This window comes from Salmo salar, chromosome ssa05, assembly GCF_905237065.1.
Source record: "Salmo salar chromosome ssa05, Ssal_v3.1, whole genome shotgun sequence".
In the NCBI taxonomy this organism is placed as follows: domain Eukaryota; kingdom Metazoa; phylum Chordata; class Actinopteri; order Salmoniformes; family Salmonidae; genus Salmo; species Salmo salar.
The window spans coordinates 26,226,602-26,246,229 of record NC_059446.1 but is presented as its reverse complement, the minus strand read 5'-3'; the positions used below and the strand labels follow the sequence as shown (position 1 = coordinate 26,246,229).

The 19,628-nt window shown below is 45.5% G+C and overlaps 1 protein-coding gene and 1 non-coding gene across 9 annotated transcripts in view; one reads left to right on the top strand and one right to left on the bottom strand.

Moving 5' to 3' along the window:
• The window catches only part of LOC106604545 (LIM and calponin homology domains-containing protein 1), a 155,935-nt gene that overhangs the window by 37,386 nt on the left and 98,921 nt on the right, over positions 1-19,628 (bottom strand). For 7 of the 8 annotated variants that reach the window (XM_045718017.1, XM_014199288.2, XM_045718015.1 and 4 more), the window contains exons 6-8: positions 17,446-17,556; positions 15,711-15,912; positions 8,599-8,890 (exon numbers count right to left, since the gene is read on the bottom strand). In XM_045718017.1, the coding sequence (XP_045573973.1) occupies positions 8,599-8,890; positions 15,711-15,912; positions 17,446-17,556 (605 nt within the window). Of the gene's footprint in view, positions 1-8,598; positions 8,891-15,710; positions 15,913-16,019; positions 16,187-17,445; positions 17,557-19,628 lie in introns of those variants that run through there. The other variant, XM_045718019.1, reaches the window with a different exon arrangement.
• trnav-uac (transfer RNA valine (anticodon UAC)) lies at positions 10,946-11,021 on the top strand. Its single transcript has one exon. It is a non-coding gene; the product is annotated as a tRNA-Val (tRNA).

Sequence of the window (19,628 nt, the reverse complement as noted above, 5' to 3'; positions counted from 1 at the left end):
GAGTATTGTGAACTGCAGGTCAGGGATTTTGACCTGGTTACATGTACATTGAACAACACATCAGCTTTGCGGGCATGTTTTGTTATTTATGTTGACGAAGTTGTCTCTTTTACATTGGGATTTTGTTGGTTTTCCCCAATTTGTGGGGGTGGTCGAGGGGAATTCCTTCTTACTATCTGAATATTGACTCGGCCAATAGCACCGTGTTGCCTAGGTGATCAAATCAGAAAAATACTCTTCATAGGTCATGAGGACAATCTCTGTCGAACGGAGATATAAACACCCATCTATCCAGAAACAAGGGAGCAAATTAATGCCATTTGATTTTGTGCATCTCAAATAGCCTCTTGTAATACACATTGGTGGTTGTTTAACCTATGACCTATTTTACGTGTCCTCAACCGATTGTGTGTTTTTGTTTGTTTATTAACGTTTTTTTAACTTATTTTTTACATAATGTTGCCGCTACAGTCTCTTATGACGGAAAATAACTTTTGGACATCAGGACTGCGATTACTCACCACGGACTGGCAGAATCCTTTTTTTCCATTAACGAGTCTGATGAGCCCGACGCGAACGATATACTGCTTTCTGGGGAACACGCCCAGATCCCTGTGATTTACGTGAAGAGAAGGCGGAGAAAAAGGGGCCAAAGGGCGGGCTACCTTCTGAGAATTCGTAGGCGATCGAATAAACCCCCACTTCCTTCCATTCTGCTAGCAAATGTGCAATCTTTGAGAATAAAATAGATGACCTACGCGCAAGATTAAACTACCAACCGGACATTCAAACTAATATCTTATGCTTCACAGAGTCGTGGCTGAACGACGACACTATCATCATGCAGCTGGCTGGTTATATGCTGTACCGGCAGGACAAAACAATGGCGTCTGGTAAGACAAGGGGTGGCGGGCTATGTATTTTTGTAAACAACAGCTGGTGCACGATATCTAAGGAAGTCTCGAGCTATTGCTCGCCTGAGGTAGAGTATCTCATGATAAGCTGTAGACCACACTATCTGCCTAGAGACTTTTCATCTGTATTTTTTGTAGCTGTTTACAAACCACTACAGTCAGAGGCTGGCACTAAGACAGCATTGAATGAGCTGTATTCCGCCATAAGCAAACAAGAAAACGCTCACCCAGAGGCGGGGCATCTAGTAGCCGGGGACTTTAATGCAGGGAAACTTAAATCTGGTTGACCAAATTTCTATCAGCATGTTAAATGTGCAACCACAGGAGAAAAGAAAGAACTCTGGACCACCTTTATGCCACACACAAAGACGCAAACAAAGCTCTCCCTCGCCCTCTATTTGGCAAATCTGACCATAAGTCTATCCTCCTGATTCCTGCTTACAAGCAAAAATTTAAGCAGGAAGCACCAGTGACTAGATCAATAAAAAACGTGGTCAGATGAAGCAGATGCTAAGCTACAGGACTGTTTTGCTAGCACAGACAGGAATATGTTCCGAGACTCCTCCGATGGCATTGAGGAGTGCTCCACATCAGTCATTGGCTTCATTAATAAGTGCATCGATGCAGTCGTCCCCACAGTGACCGTACATACATACCCCAACCAGAAGCCATAGATTACAGGCAACATCCGCACTGAGCTAAAGCTGCCGCTTTCAAGGAGCGGGACTCTAACCCGGAAGCTAATAAGAAATCCTGCTATGCCCTCCGATGAACCACCAAACAGGCAAAGCGTCAATAGAGGACTAAGATCGAATAGTACTACGCCGGCTCTGACGCTCGTCGGATGTGGCAGGGCTTGCAAACCATTACAGACTACAAAGGGAAGCACAGCCGAGAGCTGCCCAGTGACACAAGCCTACCAGGCGAGCTAAACTACTTCTAGGCTCGCTTCGAGGCAAATGGCACTGAAACATGCATGAGAGCACCACCTGTTCCGGAAGACTGTGTGATCACGCTCTCTGCAGCCGATATGAGTAAGACTTTTAAAGCAGTCAACATTCACAAGACCGCAGGGCCAGATGGATTACCAGGACGTGCACTGCGAGCATGCGCTGACCAACTGGCAAGTGTCTTCACTGACATTTTCAACCTCTCCCTGTCCGAGTCTGTAATACCAACATGTTTTAAGCAGATCACCATAGTCCCTGTGTCCAAGATCACTAAGGTAACCTGCCTAAATGACTACCGACCCGTAGCACTCATGTCTGTAGTCATGAAGTGCTTTGAAAGGCTGGTCATGGCTCACATCAACACCATTATCCCAGAAACTCTAGACCCACTCCAATTAGCATACCGACCCAACAGAGCCACAGATACAATTTCTATTGCACTCCACACTGCCCTTTCCCACCTAGACAAAAGGAACACCTATGTGAGAATGCTTTTCATTGACTACAGCTCAGCGTTCAACACTATAGTGCCCTCAAAGCTCATCAATAAGCTAAGGACCCTGGGACTAAACACCGCCCTCTGCAACTGGATCCTGGACTTCCTGACGGGCCGTGCCCAAGTGGTAAGGATAGGTAACAACATCCGCCACGCTGATCCTCAACACAGGGGCCCCTCAGGGATGCGTGCTCAGTCCCCTCCTGTACCGTGTGGTGCCAGGACAACAACCTCTCCGTCAATGTGATCAAGACAAAGGAGATGATTGTGGACTACAGGAAAAAGAGGACCGAGTACACCCCCATTCTCATCGACAGGGCTGCAGTGAAGCTGGTTGAGAGCTTTAAGTTCCTTGGTGTCCACATCGCCAACAAACTAACATGGTCCAAGCACACCAAGACAGTCGTGAAGAGGGAACAACAAAACCTATTCCCCTCAGGAGACTGAAAAGATTTGGCAATGGTCCTCAGATCCTCAAAAGGTTCTACAGCTGCACCATCGAGAGCATCCCGACTGGTTGCATCACTGCCTGGTATGGCAACTGCTCGGCCTCCGACCGCAAGGCACTACAGAGGGTAGTGCAATTGGCCCAGTACATCACTGGGGCCAAGCTCCCAGCCATCCAGGGCCTCTATACAAGGTGGTGTCAGAGGAAGGCCCTAAAAATTGTCAATGACTCCTGCCACCCGAGTTATAGACTGTTCTCTCTGCTACCGCACGGCAAGCGGTACCAGAGCGCCAAGTCTATGTCCAAGAGGCCTCTAAACAGCTTCTACCCCCAGGCCATAAGACTCCTGAACACCAATCAAATGGCTTCCCAGACTATTTGCATTGCCCCCCCCCTACCTTTTACACCCCTGCTACTCTGTTGTTATCATCTATGCATAGTCAATTTAATAACTCTACCTACATGTACATATTACTTCAACTAACCGGTGCCCCCGCACATTGACTCTGTACCGGTACCCCCCCTGTATATAGTCTCACTATTGTTATTTTACTGCTGCTCTTTAATTACTTGTTACTTTTATTTCTTCTTATCTGTTTTTTTTTTAAACTGCATTGTTGGTTAGGGGCTCATAAGTAAGCAATGGCACAGTATTCCTGAAATATGGCACTGTGGGCCCTGGTCAAAAGTAGGGGCACTATATAGGGAATACGGTGCCATTTAGGACATACCCAAGAGTTATTCTGGGGAGGTCCAAGGAACATTCCAAACATAAGCTGTGCTGTGGCCTAGTGTTTTTGTTGGCGTTGGACACAGCTGCCCTCTTTCGCTGCATGTGAAAACCAAGCTCAGAAGTTTGGGGTTTTGGTGTTTGCCAGGAGTCTGCAACGTTTGTTCTTTTTATTTCTGATGAGTCGCTCTCTGTGTTCCTGGCAGTTGTTTTGACATCCGCCCTGTAGCAACTTCTTATGGCCTTCTGCCTGTTAGTTGTTTGGCTACTGTTGTTTACAGTTACATTCTAGTCATTTAACATACGCTCTTATCCAGAACGACTGTGGGTGCTTTCAACTAAAATCAAATGTTATTAATCACATGCGCCGAATACAACAGGTTAAGGTCTACACCTGTTGTATTCGGCGCATGTGACTAATAACGTTTGACTCCTGGCAAACACCAAAACCCCAAACTTCTGAGCTTGGTTTTCACATGCAGCGAAAGAGGGCAGCTGTGTCCAACGCCAACAAAAACACTAGGCCACAGCACAGCTTATGTTTGGAATGTTCCTTGGACCTCCCCAGAATAACTCTTGGGTATGTCCTAAATGGCACCGTATTCCCTATATAGTGCCCCTACTTTTGACCAGGGCCCACAGTGCACTATATCAGGAATAGTGTGCCATTTAGGACGCAGACTTGGAACATGCCCTGTACACAAGTCCCATTTCATCTTTAGTGTGTTTAGTCAGCCAACATAGTGACAAGCCAGGTCTTCAGATATCGAGGCCAGAGAAAGCAGACCTATTCATAGGATGGATCCAAATTCAACTCACTACGGCCCCAAATAAGCATCAGTCATGTCCTTGTCGGAAAATAACAGGAAAGGTTACGCTCTTATGAAATGGTTCACTGAATCTCCCAGTTTGTGTGAGTAGTTGTCTTTAGAAGTGTCTGCATGGGCGTGTTTAAAGGTGTCATCACCAAAACAATATAAGGAAATCAAATTGGCACCTTGGTTCAATACATTTTACAGGGAAATCCTAAAGAGGGTTAATTAAGTTAGGGTCATTGGAACTGTGGCTTGATGAGACAATAGAGTCTAAGGGAAAGTTTCATCTGGGGATTGTTGGGGTAAGGGGTTACTGTTTTAGCTTTAGGGGTTAGGGCATACAGTGATTGGCACCTTTGCTCAGCAGTCACAGTCAGGTGTATAGCAGTCTCCCTGTGGGTGAGTGTGGGGGTCTGTGAGCGCTGAGGGGGGGTGTAGGAGTGAAGCTCATACTCCTCCTCCCTCTCCCGTCTCCACGGGCATGCCGGAGTCACCTGCCCTTCCTCCTCTTTCCTCTCCTCCATTTCTTCCTCACCTCTGTGTTGTTCTTCTGACTGATTCTGTGGTTGGGGAAGGGGTTGGGCTTGGAGCTCGGGCTCAATAGGAGCTATAACTGGGGGTACCTCTAGGTTGGGGAGTTCGGTTGGACTGTCACACACACACACACACACACACACACACACACACACGCAGCAATCACAACACCAACATGCAACGATAACACAGCGTAGCACAAATACACAAGCAGCAATCACAACACCAACATGCAACGATAACACAGCGTAGCACAAACAAAGCCACATATGAAACACGCAAGCATTACCACAAAACACAGTGATAATGTGATCATATGCACAATGACAATGGGAATACCAAAAAGCAACACACCAATGGAAACATGTGGCAGGAAAAAAGAGCAAATAAACAGATCACATATTATAATGATGTAATAACAATCTCAAAACATTTGAATAAAGAGTCACTGAAAAGCAGAACAAGCTGAATGAAGAATAATGTGCTGTTTGGTATTGGTCGGTCGGTCAGGGACCCGATGACCTCGGTGAAAAGCTCAAGCCAATCTCATGATCTCATTCAAGCGCACACACAAATACACACACAGGTGTAGAAATGCACTGACACATGCACACGTCCTCATACATTTACTCAGATAGGGTTAGCATGACCTTAGGATCTACAATTGCACACCCACATGTAAACGCACACACACACACACGCTTGCTTGCTCTGCTCACACTTGCTCCTTATTGACTTCCACTTACAGGTTTAACCCTTTCCAATTACAACCTTGCACTGAGACACACACACGTAGAGGAAATACGATTTCTGCTGAATAAATCCAGCTGGAAGCCAGTCATCCTTCTAACAATATTGCGAAGCCTGCGTATTGCGAAGCCTGTATTCGTCATCGTGTGAGAGTGGTGTGTAGGTGTTACGTCTAAAGTCTGGTTTAAACTAATAAGCTTAAAGTCAAACCATGCCATGTCAATAAGGTCAGATGTACTGTTGGAGCAAAGGCCCGATTTAGTAGGTGACGTCTAGTGTAAACAAACAACACACTCGTATGTATGCATGTAAACTCAGCAAAAAAAGAAACGGCCTCTCACTGTCAACTGCGTTTATTTTAAGCAAACTTAAATATGTAAATATTTGTACGAACATAAGATTCAACAACTGAGACATAAACTAAACAAGTTCCACAGACATGTGACTAACAGAAATGGAATAATGTGTCCCTGAACAAAGGGGGGTCAAAAGTAACAGTCAGTATCTCCTCATGGACTGGACCAGATTTGCCAGTTCTTGCTGCGAGATATTACCCCACTCTTCCACCAAGGCACCTTCAAGTTCCCGGACATTTCTGGGGGGAACGGCCCTAGCCCTCACACTCCGATCCAACAGGTCCCAGACATGCTCAATGGGATTGAGATCTGTCTTGCAAGAAATCACACACAGAACAAGCAGTATGGCTGGTGGCATTGTCATGCAGGAGGGTCATTGATGGAGGGATTGTGCGTTCCTAGTGTAACACGGGCTGTTGTTGTTGCCATCCTGTAGCTGTCCCGCAGGTGTAATCTTCAGATGTACCAATCCTGTGCAGGTGTTGTTACACGTGGTCTGCCACTGTGAGGATGATCAGCTGTCCGTCCTGTCTCCCTGTAGCGCTGTCTTAGGCGTCTCACAGTACGGACATTGCAATTTATTGCCCTGGCCAGATCTGCAGTCCTCATGCCTCCTTGCAGCATGCCTAAGGCACGTTCACGCAGATAAGCAGGGACCCTGGGCATCTTTCTTTTGGTATTTTTCAGAGTCAGTAGAAAGGCATCTTTAGTGTCATAAGTTTTCATAACTGTGACCTTAATTGCCTACCGTCTGTATGCTGTTAGTGTCTTAACGACCGTTCCACAGGTGCATGTTCATTACTTGTTTATAGTTCATTGAACAAGCATGGGAAACAGTGTTTAAACCCTTTACAATGAAGATCTGTGAAGTTATTTGGAGTTATACAAATTATCTTTGAAAGACAGGGTGGTTTCTTTTTTTGCTGAGTTTATATATGTATGTGTTTGTATTGTATGTATGTGTTTGTATTGTATTGTATTGTATGCATGTATTGTATGTATGTATTGTATGTATGTATTGTATGTATGTACTCTGTGTGTGCGTGCACTCATGCAAGCACGCTCACACACATGCTCAGAAGCGCACACACACCAGATTTCAGCCATCTACTGAAATATTACAAGATGAGTGAAACAAGCCATATTTCAGTTTCATGAAAACCTAAATACGCTGTTTTGATATCAGTTTCCAACAACACTCAACAGGGTCATATAGTAGCCAAAGTGGATCACACATTTTAAGAGTCACCTATCTTGCCTGTTGCTGGCTTTTCTCTGAGTGCTTCGGCCTTGGCCAATCAAAACACACATCTGGTCTATATCAGATCCTCCGTTCATGCCACAACATTACAAAAAATATATATATATTTTTCCTATTCTTAAAGACATGCTCCAGAACTTTGGTGACTACTAAGTATTTTTTAAACCTCACGCTTTGAGCTGGATGTGCCAATGTGTAGTTCATACACTAATAATCTATGAGCAGAATAACTGTTTTTACCTTAATTAGCCACGAAATCCCTAGTTTGAAAGCAACTGTTTTCTGGAAGCTGTGGTGCGCCACATTTTCCCCCATGTGGGCCAGCCCCCTAGCAATTCAAGCGCAACCAATGAGCTTCAGCCTCTCGGCATAAGAGATACAGTTATCAATACACACATGATGCACCCACAGCAGAGGGAGAGAGCGAGCAATGACGTGGTGCACGTCTGCACATCCGGAAAATTGCGTGCTACGTTACATAATTTTCAAAGAAAACTTTTGGCTCATGAGAACTACTTTCAGAACTACTGGCTAAATAGTATACAAAAGTACAGGAAAATCTCTTTAAACATGCATGTTCTACATCAGACAAGACATTCCCAGTCTCCTTTGTGCGTTGGGGGAATTACAATATGAAGGACAATTGGCTGGAGGTAGCCGTTTTCGAAGTGCTGTATCAGGTCTGGTGGAAGAAACAACATATCGGTGAATCGGAGAAAAGCAGTCCATCACCACATGCCGACACTTCTAGAAAAGAAAGAACAAGCGCGCCGAGTTTGTTTTGTCTCAATGCTAATAACAAAACGATCCATTAGCATTTTGGTTAATGTTTAGATTGTTGGCCCATTGGCTCGTGTTATCTGTAGCTAAAAAAGAACACAAGGCTAACGAGCTGCTAAGGTGTGTGCACCAACCTCCTCTCTTGCTGTGTAAATAAAGCTAATCATCTCAATATGGGCTCAACCAGAGAATCGTCTCAGGAAGGAATCGAGTGGTGATGAGTATTTTGGAGAACAGTTATCACTTTGAACAACAGGAGTATGGGAGGTACTTCCTCAATATATGACAAATACTATATATTAGCATACATGGTGATGGTCTCCTACTGCTATTGAAACACCTCCCACTATCTATTGGCTTGGGTCTGTCTGAACTGTTCTGTCAAAGTGTTGCAAGTGACATACATATGAGTTAAAAATATCAAGTTTTCCTGGAGAAAAGAGTGCCAACACATTTACCAAATTACACCATGGCTACGATCGAATAGCCATACTAGCATTCCACTTAGTAGTGGTAGTAGGCTCTGTTCCAATCTATCACTTTTACTACATCACCAATGCTCACCTGAAGGGTATATCGCCTCCTATGGGCGAGGTGGCAGTACTCCAGCTCTTGCGGCTGCCCCCACCCCGGCCACTGCCCTCCTCCCGGCCCTCGTGGTCACCCCTTTTCCTGCGCAGCGGTGTGGGCACGTAGCCACTGGCGTTGCTCTTGTTGGGCAGGTACTGATTGAAGGGCACCATCACTCGGGGCTCGCTCACCGAGGTCCGCCGAGCCAGCATGTCATCCTTGCGCACGTCCGGCAGCTTCCTGCCCCCGTGGGGTCCGGCGTCGGACTCGGAGTCACTGCCACGGCCTGGTGGGTACAAAAGAGGGAGAGACTGACTTAAACCACCACAGTACCCCCATGAAACATTGCCCCACCCACCGAGAGAGAGAGAGAAATAACTGCTTAGGTTTTCAAAATTAGACATCAGCGTTTCCCAATCCTTGTCTAAAAGGACCACTTTCTTCATTGGATTTCATTTTAATGATGCTATCCAACCACTGACCTCTCAACTTGGATAGACGTTACTGAGAGTGGTCTAGAGGTAAGCTAGAAACATCCCAATGGGTATCAATTAAATAGACCATTGAACAGCAGAAAACCTTCTAGATTGTGCCTTTAAGAGCTCTGAGTCTGATACAGCCATAGACCGTTAAAATGGAAATAAACCACAAGAATCAGTTTAAAAGAAAACCAGTATATTCAGGAGTCCCCCAGGACCTGGCCTAGATGATCATGTGACTCAGCAGTCTGCCAGTGAAGTCTCTCTTTTACCACCTATGCACCTTTCTAGGCTTTCTTAAACTGTACAGTATACTTATTATGGGCGAAGGTAGATACTGTTTGATTGCCCTTGTCAACCATCAAATCAAACCAAAATAGTTGGAACATCAGTGAAGGGTATTAGACAGCACATATGATATTAATCATCTTTAAGATTTAGTCTTTCATTAAGCTCAAAGTCACTAAATTGCAACCCACAGTAGAGAAGGATGCCATTGGGGTGCCTGGTTGTGAAGTGATCAACACAGTCAGCTTTCTATGTCGGCAGTAACACTTGGTTGTGCAGAAGCGCATCGCTTAAGGTCTTCCCACCTTTCCACCACATAAATTCATCCTTTAAGGTCCTCCCCTTCTCCACTTAGAGATTATGCTTCCCAAAAGGCACCCTATTTCCCCTTCAAAGTGCACTACTTTTGACCAGAGCCCTAGCATGCCATTTGGGACGCAAACATTAACTTTTTGACGGATGAAGACTATAGGGAGGCCTTAAGGTACTTCTGCTTCAAATTGACCGTAGGTTGTAAAGTGGAGGGGTTTAACCCTTCAACTGCTTCAATTGGAACCATAAGTACATGTCAACATGTGGTCTCCTATCAACATGTGGTCTAACTGTTAAGAGCAAAACACATGTTAACAGTAAATGGCAGGTAGCATAGCAGTTAAGAGTGTTGGGCCAGTAACTGAAAGGTTGCTTGTTCGAATCCCAGAGCCTACTAGGTGAAAAATATGTTGATGTGCCCTTGAGCAAGGCACTTAACTCTAATTGCTCCTGTAAGTCGCTCTGGATAAGAGCGTTTACTAAATTACTAAAATGTAAACATGTGGACTACTGTTAACAGGGAAGAATAGAAGAGGGAGGAATAGAGGGAGGACTAGAGAAGGGTGAAGACTAGAATAGGGAAGAGAGTACAGAAGTGGCCTCTTGCTAGTAACACAAAGATGTATATTTATCCACAGTGCGCGTCGATTTACATAACCCCTGACAAAAGAGGGCTGCCGATATCACATTTCTTTTAGAGATGAAATTAAAATCCTTTGAGTTAACTTCCACAGTGAGTTTGAGAGCAGAATGGTGGTAGCAGCATAAGGAAGGCCTGGACCATGGAAAACTGTAGCTATTTTGTAGAAACAGTCATGATTGGGAGCCTCATCATTGGCTGATCTCTGTTCTGCCCTGCTGTTCTCAGACCTAGCGTGTTGGCCTCCAGGAGGTCTCCTGGAACTGTTCCAGAGTCAGTTAGAGTTAGATGAGCCCAGGGCTGGAGATGGCCTGGATGAGGCACTGTGGTTAGGACAGTGAACATCTTTAATGTACAGCTGGCCTCACTAAATTCATTTCACTAAAACCACTCAATGTTTACCTACATGGCCAACCCAGCATCAACTGCTCAACGTTTCCCTATAAACCAATAAAAACACCAACAACTCTGTTTCCTTTCAAACCAATAGAAAAAGGAAAAAAAAACTCAATGCCTTTTGCAACAAACCAATAATAACAAAACATCTTCACAAACGAATAGCAAACACATCAACCAGACATCAACTCAGCGTTTCCCTAGAAACCAATAGCAAACACAACGTGGTCCTGTGTGGCTCAGTTGGTAGAGCGTGGCACTTACAATGCCAGGGTTGTGGGTTTAATTCCCACGGGGGACCAGTACAAACAAATATGAAAATGTATGCACTCACTACGATAAGTCGCTTTGGATAAGAACATCTGCTAAATTATATATATATATATATATATATATTAAATCAAACAAACATCAGCTCAGTATCTCCCTGCAAACCAACACAACATCAACTCAGCGTTTCCATGCAAACCAAAAATCCAGCTCTGAGCACTTTCACCCATCGACACAGCCATTTCCTCCCCACTTCCTTCTAAACAATAACACACCCTAGCCCTCGACAGGAATATTGCTCTCAGCCCATGTGTTGCCTTTAGTTCTCAGAATCTCAGCCAAAACACTTGGTGACAAACATTGCAACCTTTTACGAGCCTCCATTAAAAGTTAAGACGTTGCTTTGCAAATGATACTGTGTGATACTACTTACCGTCTTCCTATGGTAACTTATGACTAGCATGACGTTAAAAAACACCTTCAGTTTCATCCAAGCTAGAATTCAGACTCCCTTCATGTCTTCCTTGCAGTGCATAAATATTCTTTACAGCTGTTGACGCGTCTGTCTTTTCGACATGAAACATTTCTCACAGCATCGCATGTTACATGCGACCATTGTGAACATGGTGGATGCATTGGAATATGGACCTTTATGCAGAGCTGTTGCTTTAATCCTTTCCATCCATTGTCTGACACCATTGCACCATCCAAAATGAAAATACACACGTGCACACACACAGTGTATGTAACACAGTGGGGGGGGGAAGAGTTGTGCCCAGCAAAAAGTGCATCAAAAAACAGTGAGAAAAAGAGATGAGAGCATAGTTACCTGAGCTGCATAGGGTCAAACGTGGACAGGCAGCTTAAATAATAACTGTCTGCGTGTATGTTTGTATTATACATATACATATATACATATATACATACATACATACATACAGACATACAGACATACATATATATACTGCTCAAAAAAATAAAGGGAACACTTAAACAACACATCCTAGATCTGAATGAAAGAAATAATCTTATTAAATACTTTTTTCTTTACATAGTTGAATGTGCTTAAAACAAAATCACAAAAATAATCAATGGAAATCCAATTTATCAACCCATGGAGGTTTGGATTTGGAGTCACACTCAAAACTAAAGTGGAAAACCACACTACAGGCTGATCCAACTATGATGTAATGTCCTTAAAACAAGTCAAAATGAGGCTCAGTAGTGTGTGTGGCCTCCACGTGCCTGTATGACCTAGCTACCACGCCTGGGCATGCTCCTGATGAGGTGGCGGATGGTCTCCTGAGGGATCTCCTCCCAGACCTGGACTAAAGCATCCGCCAACTCCTGGACAGTCTGTGGTGCAACGTGGCGTTGGTGGATGGAGCGAGACATGATGTCCCAGATGTGCTCAATTGGATTCAGGTCTGGGGAACTGGCGGGCCAGTCCATAGCATCAATGCCTTCCTCTTGCAGGAACTGCTGACACACTCCAGCCACATGAGGTCTAGCATTGTCTTGCATTAGGAGGAACCCAGGGCCAACCGCACCAGCATATGGTCTCACAAGGGGTCTGAGGATCTCATCTCGGTACCTAATGGCAGTCAGGCTACCTCTGGCGAGCACATGGAGGGCTGTGCGGCCCCCAAAGAAATGCCACCCCACACCATGACTGACCCACTGCCAAACCGGTCATGCTGGAGGATGTTGCAGGCAGCAGAACGTTCTCCACGGCGTCTCCAGACTCTGTCACGTCTGTCACATGTGCTCAGTGTGAACCTGCTTTCATCTGTGAAGAGCACAGGGCGCCAGTGGCGAATTTGCCAATCTTGGTGTTCTCTGGCAAATGCCAAACGTCCTGCACGGTGTTGGGCTGTAAGCACAACCCCCACCTGTGGACGTCGGGCCCTCATACCACCCTCACGGAGTCTGTTTCTGACCGTTTGAGCAGACACATGCACATTTGTGGCCTGCTGGAGGTCATTTTGCAGGGCTCTGGCAGTGCTTCTCCTGCTCCTCCTTGCACAAAGGCGGAGGTAGAGGTCCTGCTGCTGGGTTGTTGCCCTCCTACGGCCTCCTCCACGTCTCCTGATGTACTGGCCTGTCTCCTGGTAGCGCCTCCATGCTCTGGACACTACGCTGACAGACACAGCAAACCTTCTTGCCACAGCTCGCATTGATGTGCCATCCTGGATGAGCTGCACTACCTGAGCCACTTGTGTGGGTTGTAGACTCCGTCTCATGCTACCACTAGAGTGAAAGCACCGCCAGCATTCAACAGTGACCAAAACATCAACCAGGAAGCATAGGAACTGAGAAGTGGTCTGTGGTCCCCACCTGCAGAACCACTCCTTAATTGGGGGTGTCTTGCTAATTGCCTATAATTTCCACCTGTTGTCTATTCCATTTGCACAACAGCATGTGAAATTTATTGTCAATCAGTGTTGCTTCCTAAGTGGGCAGTTTGATTTCACAGAAGTGTGATTGACTTGGAGTTACATTGTGTTGTTTAAGTGTTCCCTTTATTTTTTTGAGCAGTGTATATTATTTGTAAAAATCCAAATAACTTCACAGATCTTCATTCCCATGCTTGTTAAACAATTAATGAACATGCACCTGTGGAACGGTCATTAAGACACTAACAGCTTACAGACGGTAGGCAATTAAGGTCACAGTTATGAAAACTTAGGACACTAAAGAGGCCTTTCTACTGACTCTGAAAAACACAAACAGAAAGATGCCCAGGGTCCCTGCTCATCTGCGTGAACGTGCCTTAGGCATGCTGCAAGGAGGCATGAGGACTGCAGATGTGGCCAGGGCAATAAATTGTAATGTCTGAACTGTGAGACGCCTATTCGTGTTTATCGTTGAAGGAATGAGCGTTACACCGAGGCCTGTACTCTGGAGCGGGATCAATTTGGAGGTGGAGGGTCCGTCATGGTCTGGGGCGGTGTGGCACAGTATCATCGGACTGAGCTTGTTGTCATTGCAGGCAATCTCAAACGCTGTGCGTTACAGGGAAGACATCCTCCTCCCTCATGTGGTAACCTTCCTGCCGGCTCATCCTGACATGACAATGCCATCAGCCATACTGCTCATTCTGTGCGTGATTTCCTGCAAGGCAGGAATGTCAGTGTTCTGCCATGGCCAGCGAAGAGCCCGGATCTCAATCCCATTGAGCACGTCTAGGACCTGTTGGATTGGAGGGTGAGGGCTAGGGCCATTCCCCCCAAAAATGTCCAGAAACTTGCAGGTGCCTTGGTGGAAGTGGGGTAACATCTCACAGCAAGAACAAATCTGGTGCAGTCCATGAGGAGGAGATGCACTGCAGTACTGAATGCAGCTGGTGGCCACACCAGAAACTGACTGTTACTTTTGACCCCCCTTTGTTCAGGGACACATTATTCTATTTCTGTTAGTCACATGTCTGTGGAACTTGTTCAGTTTATGTCTCAGTTGTTGAATCTTATGTTCATACAAATATTTACACATGTTAAGTTTGCTGAAAAACAGTTGACAGTGAGAGGACGTTTCTTTTTTTGCTGTGTTTACATGTGTCTGTGTGCGTGCACATGCATATTAAAAGATGAAAGCAGGCTAGGCTTGTGTGGTTATGGATAGGTCTCATTTTGTCTCAATCCCCCTTGAACAATGAGGGTTTTAAAAAGCCCTGGTAGGAGCATCATAGGGTTTTAAAATACAGAACCTACGAGTTCTTGGCTTCGCTTTCCTTGCCTGGAAAATACATAAAACACACGTCATATTTTTCCTCTGGTGCGTTCGATGGAGAGCTTGCTAGTCTTGTGTTGACGTTGCAGCTGCTAATATACAAAAGCTAGTCCTCAAGGGTACCATAGGCCTGTTTAAGAGAGGAGAGGGATTACATCAATCAATAATGATGTATGTGTGCACGTGCATGAGTCCCTAGGTGTGCATACAAATATAGGCACAAGATTGAGTATGAGAAGCAGAAACATTCACACCCACTGTGACTGATATGGATTACTCTCAGGTATCGTAATTCTCGTGCAACACCACAGATTGTAACAGATGAAGAATTGGTGTGTAAAAAACAGCTCCACTAGAATATGTTGCAACCCGTCAGTCAAGACTGCAATCTCCTCTCTCCACCACCTGATCTCAATTCTCTCTCTCCCTCTCCATGTCTCTTCAAGAGGGCCTTCAAAGAGACGTAACCCACAGCAACAGCCCTAAACATTCGGCCCGAGGAAGAAACACAAAACCTCCTTTGTACATATGTCAATAACAGAGCTGGGCTGAGATGGAGATACCCTGCCAGATGATCCCATATATATTGGAGGTTGAAAAGAGCAAATAGGGACAGCTAGTTTCAGACCAGCTGACAGTGACTATTCCACCAACTGCCCCAATGACACTGTATGTGAAAATGCCTGCCATGCATCATTAAAGTCCACAGAACAAACCATCGGTGGTGAATGAGGTAAGTCACTATGTGACGACAGCTACATAAACAAAACAGTTACAGCTATGCAAGCCACTATAACACAACAGGGTGCACACCATTTAGCAACAGAAAATGTTTTACAACGGAAATGAGAGTTCAAGTTCAGGTAGTCCCTCCCGGTTTCGGCCATTTTCTTCTGTTAGGTTTTGACCCAGGTAACACCAGACAGTATGAGACAGTAAAAGCATGTGACTTGTGTGTGCAGTGTGACCCATCCGGGCGTCTAGCGTCCTACCATCACTGCCGATGCCGCGGGCGACCAGTACGTCCGGCGAGGGCGTCTGTCTGGAGCGTGAGCCGAATGAGTCCAGGCTGTCGAAGGAGTCCTCTCGGCCGTGGCGAGGCGGGGAGAGTGAGTCGCTACGCTCCGAGTCCCAGCAGTCGATGTAGCCGCTGTCCCGTATACTGCGTTGGGGGCTCTCCGTGTCCTCCGCCTCCTTCGACACACAAATGCACAAGCATGCAAATTGACGCACACCCACACGTCAATGTAAAAACATTGTGTTGAGATCAATACCCCATCCAATCGGGATCCCTCACTCACCATGATTCCTCCAACACGGACAAGTACATTCACTTCCTCTCTCCAATTCTAATTGATATTCTACTTTTGTCTCTCTGTGTATTTTAAGCTGCACAGTGTAACCCTGTCTGTGGCTTCTCTAGTTTCCAGGGCTGAGGAAAGGCTTTTCCTTCCCGCCTGCCGGAGGAACCTCCTGGACCTGCCCTGTTTCTCTTTCCCCCTCCCCCTCCTGGCTGCCACCTACCACCTCTTTCTCCCCCTCCACTGCCCCTTCTCTTTTCCGCAAACCCTCCTGTCCCTCTCTCCCCCCAGCTCTTGATTCTCCCCTCTCTCTCCCCTTCCTCTACTCCTCTCTCCTGCTCCCGCTCTCTTTCACTCCCCCTCTCCTTCCCTCCCACTCTATCCCTTTCTCCACCCACCCCTATCCCCCCCTTCACCCCATTTTCCCCCCTTACCCTCCAATCTACTCCGCCTTTCTATTCCTCTGACCTATTCCCTGTGCCAGATCCTGAGTGAAGGAGGATGCTGGGGTCCTACTTGGCTGACCTCATGGTGGGTGGGGGGGTTGTGGGGTACAATGGCTGGCTTTGAGTGGCAACTCTAGGGGGGGGTGGTCTTCCTGATAGGGTTCATAGGACTGATCCGTCCAAAGCCGAAACCTCAGCTCAGACAACAGCAGTGGACCTGAAGCTAATGGGTGTGCAGGTTTTTGTTCCTGCCCAGCATTAATACACCTCCTGTATTGTGTGTGACAGGATTTCATAAACCTATAGAATTTTTCTCACTTTAAGTCACTATCATTACCTTTCGTTAAGTGGAGATGTGGCCCTGTTGTTCTGGAATATACAGACATCTGGGAAAGCATTCTAGGTTAAGCGGTCATTTCTCATTTATAGAGAATAATAGTGGGAGAACGGAATAAATGGAAGAGGAGTGACCTCACGCTCTGGAAGGTTGCTACAGTTACGTCCCTATATGTCCCTGGGGAGCTGTAAAAAGCCATAGTCCAGGTGACACACACTGGTCCTGGAAGACCAGTTGAAGGCCTGAGATCATCCCTGGACAAAGAGAGAGGTGGGAACGGGGGGGTAAGAGAAAGAGAGCATTCTCTTCTAGGGATGACTCCATGATGAGGGGAAGGGAGGAGAATAGATAAAGGATGGAGTGGTGAAACCATCAGTGCTCCCCGAGGGGAGTTCGCGTCATAACATCCTTATGTTTGCCAAAGAAAATATATGCTTTGGTTGGACAGTCCCTTCTAGTCTAACGTTCCTAAAAGTACAGTCACCTAACAACTGCAAAACTACTTTAAACATCTAAAAAGACATACAATACACCTCCCTTCCAGGAATTGAACCCCCAACCTTGTCATTGCTAGCACTACGATACAACAAACTGAGCCATGTCAAAGCCTTACATCCATCCCTGTACGCATCCCCATACGCACCTTTCGCATCTGTGATAGCAGGCCTTCAAACTCCTTCAGGTCCAGTGTGGGCCCGTTGTAGGAGGTGCAGCTGTTAGCAGCACGGCCCAGCCAGTATATGGTAATGAGAACCTGTGGAGGAATCATTACAACAGGAAGAGGATTTAGAGCCAGTCTCAACAAGACAAGGTATTAACGTCAGTCTGTAACTTTCAATTTAGTGGTAGTTCATTGCCAACTGACGCACCCGCACAGTCAACCAACTTTTGGGCTAACTAATTCCCAGTGGTCTCATACTCCAAGCTTGTGCACAAGTTGTGTAATACATTATGCAAGACTGCTAGCACATGATACATTAGCTTATTTGATAATTAGCAAAGTTGCTTGATAAATGCTTTACAGGACCAATATCCCACTTTTCCCTCCAAAAATTGACCAAACCAACTGTTTGCTTACTGAGTAAACCTGGCAAAATGCCATTGCAAAATCAACCTATGTTGATATGGGTAAAGTTAACATACTGTAAGCCACAAACAAAATGATTGACAGCTCCAAGGTACGCTTCACAACGCTAATACTAACCGACAGCAACACAAGCATTCTCAGCCCCCTGAGAGCAATCAGAGAATCCCACATTTCACACAGTATGTCTATGTGATAGATGCCAGCTATGACACACTGTACCCATTAGTTAGCAAAATTATACCATCTCTCAAAGAGGAACATTGGGCTAACTTCTATAAAAAAATAATAATGCTAACTCAGACATGTGTGGCAGACACATTGAGGTACAGTACCGACACATTAAATATTCCGGATACATTCTGGACATATCGTTTTGCCATGCAGATTCTGCAGCGACCGTACCACACACAATTGATACTACCCACAATTGCTCCAGTTGTTCTTCCCCAATTGCATCAATTCAATGTACTATTCTCCCTTCAGTGTTTGTTTGATGTCAAGTCCAGTCATACAAACTAAATCACCCTCCTTTCCACTTGTCTTCAATTTGTAAGGAGTATAAAGTTTCATCAAAATGGCCACCAATAGGGTTCACTTCCTGATATATCTGGTCCACTCTTTTCCCTATCACTGTAATAGGCTAGCCAGGGGTTTCTGTACAAAAAAGACCTAGCCCTTGTCCTGGCCAATATGAACACACAGCTAGCTTTCTCGCTCTCTTTACCGTTGCCACATGGGCAAGGTTGCTTTACTATGCTAGCATAGCCCTGACAGGCTAATTTACTATGCCAACTTCATCTACCATCTATCTATCTCATGTCCCTATATGTAGCTAGGCCACTGTGGCCATATGGAGATCACACAGGCTCTTTTATGTTGCAAGAACAAGCTGACTGATTGGCTGCTTTGTGTTATGATATCAAAGTCATCTAAGGATCTAGAGGTATTCCCTTGATCAAACAGATTAGAGGTCGTCTTGGGTGCTTTGTGTAATGTGTGGTATACAGTAATTGTAAGCACTCTTTTCAGATGTCAATCTAGGTTACAAAACAAAAAGTGAACATACTTCACCCACAATGCACAGCCAGTGCACTGTATCCAGAAGGCAAAACAATTATATTCACATTCATCACAAGCACCCACATTTCCATTTAGCACGACAAATGTACAAAAAGTGAATTCAGGTAGGTAGCCTAACTGGGATTCAAACTTGGATACTTGCAACTGTCAGTACAACACCTGTCTGTCAAGCAGCAAGAGGCTGGAACCTCTTGATAAGGTCATTAGGTGCTGTTCTAAGGACAGAAAATGTTTGTGTCAATAAATAGCCTAGACAGAGTATGAATGTTCATACTACTCATGCTCTGTTTGTGGAATATACAGTAGGTTCTACAACTGCTGCAATGATAAATTAAAACAGCATACCTAACCTAGCTACACATGTTGTAGCTACACCTTTGCAAACATCCTTGTGACAGCATGTCAAACTGAAAGTATACAGCACAAACTAATCCTGTAACATCTTAAAGACCTGAGGTCATGCCCTCTGCACGTCTGTCTCCTCCTCACTTTACAGTGCCTGTCTTCTCTGATACGTTTCACTGGACCAGTCACCTGACAAAATGTGTTCCTTCCGGACGGGACAATTACCTCTTTGTGTCACGAGTCCACACCCACAACTGTGTACACAGGCCTGATTGGTGTCACAGTTTTGCCCCAGCTGACACACCTGACTCCAA